We start from the raw sequence: 6,128 nt of genomic DNA, 5'->3' as shown, positions 1-6,128 counted from the left end.
CCATCTTCTGCTGCTTTCCCAGGCCACAGCAGAGAGCTGGATCGGAAGAGGAGCATCCAGGTCTTAAACCGGCACCCATATGGGATGCGGTACTTCAGGCCAGGGCGTTAACCCGCTGCGCCACAGCGTCAGCCCCCCATCTTAACAAAAAAGTCCATATCAACAGACCTTTGCAAAATCTGCTGTGTTGCTTTATAGTGCTGCTAAGTTCCTTGCTCTGGCCCAAAGCCCTCAACTTTCATTCTTTTAACAGTCTCTAAGCCAATCTATCTTCAAATGCCATCTATGTACTTCACTTGTGTTCAAAATTAAAAGTTTCCACAATTTTCCACCTCAAATGCAAACTCCAGACCATGAGCTTATGGTGGCCTTTCTGTAATTTAGCCCCCCAATTAGCATCCGATTACCCTCTATCCTCACTAACTTTTCTCATATCCCTAGTACAGTTTTTCTATTAAAACACTATTAGCATGTCAGGGGCCAGCACTGTGGTGCAGCAGGCTAGGCCACCTCCTGCAACGCCAGCATCCCATACTGGAGCATCAGTTCAATCCCAGCTGCTCAGCTTCCATCAGCTCCCTGCTAACGTGCCTAGGAGGCAGTGGAAGGTATCCCAAGTGCCTGGGCTTCTGTCATCCTTGTCAGAAACCCAGAGTTCTGGACTCCTGGCTTCAGCCTGGACCAGCTCAGCAGCCATTTGGAGAGCAAACTAGCAGATCAAAGATCTTTCTGTTCTTCTCTCCCATCCATTACTCTACCTTTCAAATACATACTCTTCTTTAAAATAAATGTTTTAATTAATAATGATCATAGAAGTTCACGTTGTATTATAGTTATGTGGAAGGACCAGCATTGTGGCACAGCAGGTTAAGTGTCACTTGGGATGCCAGCATCCCACATCAGCCAGTTTGAGTCCTAGCTGCCACGCTTCCGATCCAGCTCCCTGCTGATGTGCCCAGGAAACAGCAGACGATGGACCAAGTGCTTGAGCACCTATCACCAACATGGATGGAGGCCCAGGCTCCTGGCCTTGGCCTGGCCTAGCCTTAGCCAATGTAGCCATCTGAAGACTCAACCAGTGAATCTACCTCATCTATACATTGAAAATAATGGGGGCTGCTGCTATGGCGCAGCGGGTTAAAGCCCCAGTCCGCAGTGCCAGCATCCTTTATGGGCACTGGTTCAAGCCCTGGCTGTTCTACTTGTGATCCAGCTCCCTGCTATAGCCTGGGAAAGCAGTGGAAGACTACACCGATGTGGGAGACCTCAAAGAAGCTCCTGGCTCCTGGCTTCAGATCAGCCCAGCTCCAGCCATTGCGGCCATCTGGGGAGTGAACCAGCGGATGGAAGACCTCTGTCTCTGTCTCTCTCTTTCTCTGCTTCTGCCTCTCTGTAACTCTGCCTTTCAAATAAATAAATAAATCTTAAAAAAAAAAAAAAACTGAAATGTGTTCTTCATATTCAACTGAGTTGTTAAACAACTTACATGAATGCAACTGAGTATCATCATGCTCAGTGAAATAAGCCAAACCCCCCAAAAAAATCACATTTTCTGATTTGTAGTAGCTAATAAGTCAACAAAAATGTACTGTACATGAGTGAAAACAATCACATGAAATAAGTGTCATTTATGTACTTTAAAAAAATCTATTGGCACTGGCGTTTGGTCTGGGAGTGAAGATGCTGGCATCACATAAGGGAGTGTCTAGGTGCAGATTTCAGCTTCCTGCCAATGCAGATCCTAAGAAGCAGCAGTGTTGGCTCAAGAGACTGGGTTACTACCAAGCACAGGGAAGACCTAGACTGAGTTCCTGACTCCTGGCTAAAGCCAGCTCAGTCCTCAACCACCGTGGTCATTTAAAAGAGTGAACCAACAGATGGCACTGCTCTCTGTCTCTCAAAGACAAAGGGGTTGCACAAATACCCAGTGTTACTATTTTTCAGGACAAACCCTCAAAAAAACCGTTTGAGGTTACCACCGAGTGAATTAAACTTCAACACTGGTAATTCTGTGATAGCTCCTGTGATATGGAAAACTACTTTGTAATCCAAAATAAATCCTAAACTGCTGAGAGGAAACCACTGTCAGTGAAACCCTCTAACAAAGCGATACACTGCCACAACAAACAAACTTCAAAAGACAGTGAGGAGGAGAGGAAGAAACACACACAGGCACAGCTTTAACAGTCGGGCACTGCTTTACCTGTTTTCTCAGTTACTTCCTTTAATCCCCACAGCTAACTCCACCTGAGATACATTAAATCCTAGGAGGTTGAGTAACTTTTTCAAGTTGCAAAAATTACTCGGTGGCAAAACCCTAATTCTAAGGTTTATCTGAGTCTTTCTTCCGTACCACATGAACTTTCACTCTGCATGGCATGTCAAGAAATGAATGGGTAACATAGCCACAGATGAGTAATTGTTTTAATAATAAAAACAAAAGCAAAGAGAGAAGTAAAAAATAAAGATACAATGACTTAGTAACATATTAATGTCCCTGAATATTCCAACAAACTACAGTCTGGGCAGATGCGGCCAGTTCATTAAAGCGAGCTCTGGAGGGCGGCCTTCGGTACAGAAATTACAACACCTCTTGGAACACCTGCGTCACTTACCAGAGTGCCGGGGCTCAAGCCCAAGCTACGTTCCCCATTCCGGCTTCCTGCTAACACACACCATGGGAGGCAACAGGTGAGGAACCAGGTCCTTGTCACTCACCTAACTAGGTCCATGGCAGACCTGGACTGGGGTCCTCGTTCCAGGCTTTGGCCTGGCCCAACCCTAGCTCCTGGGGACATGTGGGGAATGAACCAGCAGATGAGAGCTCAGTTTGTCTCTATCTCATAAATAAACAGATAAAATAATAAAGTGAGCTCTGGAAGACAAGATTCGGGAAAAATGTGGGCAGGGCAGGTCATAGAAAGATAAGAATGTCTGATTACAGAATAAGGATTCAGAAATTAAGAAACCATAGAAGGCGAGATAATGAGAGGACACTTCAGAAAAGCTCACGCTGGTCGACCACCGAGCTGTTCTAAGGGGAGCCGGGGGTTAGAGGGTAAACGTAACAAACGCTTGCTCTGGAAGGGGCTGTGTGAGGGCAGTATGCAGAAGGCAGTGACTGGGCAACAGCTCCACTCGTCCCACTGTCAGCTGCTCCCTCGGCCCTTACACTTCCTTACAGCAAAAGAAAGCCAAACACCTTCCAAACTCAGCTGCTGGAGACCAATCCCAGGGCCTTAACATTCAGCTTCGAGTAGCACTTAAGATTTACCTTCATAGCAAAACTAGACGGCATCATATTTTTTGGCCACTCAAATTCTGTTGTGTGAATTCGTATGCCAGATTCAAGGAGGAGTGTAGCTTTAAAGTCTGGCCTGCAGAAGAAAAAAATATTTCTTTTAGGGCATATTACCAACGGTACCTCTGGGAGAAGACACACAGTACAGGTTTAAAAAACACACACACACACACAATCATCTCATATTTAATTACCAAAATCAAAAGTACATAAAGCGTTCTTACTTTTGAAGACGGATAAGGTAAGTCTTATTATCCACATCATAAACATTGTTTACTCTCATTCCTAGCAAGCTGAAAAGACAAGGAAAACATGTAACAAATCATACTCCAGTTTGAAACAAAAAATTACAATTAAAGGTACGAAAAAAGGAACTTCCGCTCTAAGGATCTGGGGTCAACCATTCGAGAACAGAGTGGCTATCAGCCAGACATCTCTGCAACGACTCGACACTCTTGGGGGCGGGTGGAGGACAACTCATTAACGTCTAATCCAATGATGTGTTGCAAAGACGAATAAAAATAAACGCGCCCCCTGCAAGCCTGACAAAGCTCGCACAGCTGCAGAGGGGCGAGCCTGCAATCCAGGTCTCAGTTCAGATCTGCAAAACCCAGCTAACACCCGGCTAGCGGGACGGCGCCCCCGCTCTCGGCGGGGTGCCGAAGACATCTGGCCTCTGCTCTCTCCAAGCTCCGCGGCCAGAGGCCACTCCGGCGTCTCGCGGTCTCCCACACGTCTGCCCCAGCCCGGCCAGTGGAGACGCCGCGCCAGCCACGCACCAGGGCTGCGGGAGCGACAGGTGGCCCCTGGCGGGCCACCGCAAAGACGCCCTGCACTCGCCCAGCCCGGCCTAGCCAGGTCCAGGGAAAAACACCACCAGGAGAGAGCCAACAGCAGGCTGGTCTCGCTCCCACCACGGGGCCCCGGCCTGGCCTCCTGCGCTGCCCGCGAGAGCCGCGGTCCCCTGCGAGACCGTACCTCGCATTCAGCTCCGCGAGTACCGCGCAGAGGTCAATGGTGCTAAACCGGGTCTTCATGGCGAGGTCCGAAGGTAGCCACCGCAGTTCTCGCCGCCGACTGCCCGACTGGACGCCGCGACGCTTCCGCGCAGGCGCACTTGGCGGTCATCTACGGCCGCCCGGAGGATCCAATATTCCTTGAAGCGAACGTCTTTGCGTCAGCAGCCTGAAGAAGGCTGTCAAGATGCCTTCAGACTTCCTTTCTGTGGTACCGAAAACAATTCAGAGTAGGTCCAAAATGTTTTCTCGGATCTGCAGTGCTGTCCTGACCGCGTACGGACGGAACCAGATAGCTTCCCGCCCCGCAGGCGGGGACTCGCGCCGGCCCCCACAGTGACCCCTACTGGTCGTCGCCATTTTCGCGGCGGAGGCAGGCGGCCGGGCTCCGGCACCGAGAACCACCACCCGGTTCGGCCCGGGTGCTGGGACTTGTGGCATTTTTAAAAGTAACGAAGCGGAACTCTTGGGTTCGTCCTGTGACGACCCTTAACGATTAGGAGGAACCTTCGGAAAGGACGTCCTACTTCATAGGGGCGGTGTAGGGTTGCTGGACACTCGGCGTGGTGCTGGGTATACAGCTGGCGCCCCATGAACGCAACCTGAAATAGTCAAGTGCTTTCGCTAGAGAGCAGTGAAGTAAAATAAGACAAGATTTCCGGGAGGGTGTGGGGTGTGGAGGAAGAGTTTAAAAGGGGGTGGGGGGCTTGTTGTGTCAGGATAGGTGCGTGGTCGCAAAAGCCGACTTTAAAGGGTGAGGACGCAAAAGAGACAGGGTCTCGCTATGTTGCCCAGGCTGGAGTGCAGTGGCTATTCACAGGCGCGATCCCACTACTGATCAGCACGGGAGTTTTGACCTGCTCCGTTTCCGACCTGGGCCGGTTCACCCCTCCTTAGGCAACCTGGTGGTCCCCCGCTCCCGGGAGGTCACCATATTGATGCCGAACTTAGTGCGGACACCCGATCGGCATAGCGCACGACAGCCCAGAACTCCTGGACTCAAGCGATCCTCCGGCCTCAGCCTCCCGAGTAGCTGGGACTACAGGCGCGCGCCACCGCGCCCGGCGGCTGCCGAGGCTGCAGGCGGCGGGCTTGAGTGTGGCTGCAACGCGACTTCCCGCCAGCAGGGGGCGGTGCGAAGCAGAAAGCGGGCGGCGGGCTGGAAAGAAGTCAGGGAATCGCCAGGTGCCCAGCGGTGCAGAGTCGCCGGCCGTGCAGAACAGCGGCAGATATAGAAGGAAAGACTGGGAGTCAAGGTGACCCTGGTCCAAACCAATCGCGTGAGGTCTAACTGCACAACTAAGCTCACCCCTAAGGCATGTCCAACAAAGCGGTTATTTTTGCATAGGAACAGCCCGTGTAAAGGCTCCGCACTGAAACACGTTTTTGAAAAAGTTGGGCTCTTTGATGGCACAACTCCCACCTTGCAGCGCTACAAAGATATGAGAGGAACAGGATACCAATTTAAGTTTGCAGCAGGACAGTTAGCCCGTCCACTAATTAATACTTTGTTTCTACTTTGGGGAGAAAGAAGGGGCATCCAAAGGTATATTCAAGAACATCCCTAAGAGGAGTAAAGATACAAAGGGCTTCAAAAAGTACAGGGACAAAATGAAATGTTAAAAGGAATTTTTTGGTGCAAAAAAATAACCCTTGAAATCCATGTGTAGTTTTTTCTTAACGCTCATTTTTCATGAGCTTTTCTTCATATGCATGGATTTCAGAACACTTTGTGCCAAATAAACATCTTTTAATTCAGTTTTCCATGAGCTTTTTAGAAATACCCCATAAGTGTAAAGATTACAAGGGAA

At 49.7% G+C, this 6,128-nt stretch overlaps 1 protein-coding gene and 1 non-coding gene across 3 annotated transcripts in view; both read right to left on the bottom strand.

Annotated features, from left to right (window-relative positions):
* Positions 1–4,612, bottom strand: part of NEMF (nuclear export mediator factor) — a gene marked incomplete in the record, with an annotated part of 57,237 nt that extends 52,625 nt beyond the window's left edge. For both annotated transcript variants that reach the window (XM_070053687.1, XM_070053688.1), the window contains 3 exon segments: positions 3,275–3,377; positions 3,526–3,594; positions 4,280–4,612. In XM_070053687.1, the coding sequence (XP_069909788.1) occupies positions 3,275–3,377; positions 3,526–3,594; positions 4,280–4,338 (231 nt within the window).
* A 473-nt stretch (positions 4,613–5,085) lies between these two features.
* Positions 5,086–5,383, bottom strand: RN7SL1 (RNA, 7SL, cytoplasmic 1). Its single transcript, NR_037953.2, has one exon.
* Positions 5,384–6,128: the final 745 nt, after the last annotated feature.

This window comes from Oryctolagus cuniculus, chromosome 12 (genome assembly GCF_964237555.1).
Source record: "Oryctolagus cuniculus chromosome 12, mOryCun1.1, whole genome shotgun sequence".
Taxonomy (NCBI): Eukaryota; Metazoa; Chordata; class Mammalia; order Lagomorpha; family Leporidae; genus Oryctolagus; species Oryctolagus cuniculus.
Note: the sequence above shows the minus strand (reverse complement) of the source record. Positions and strands in the feature narration are given on the sequence as shown.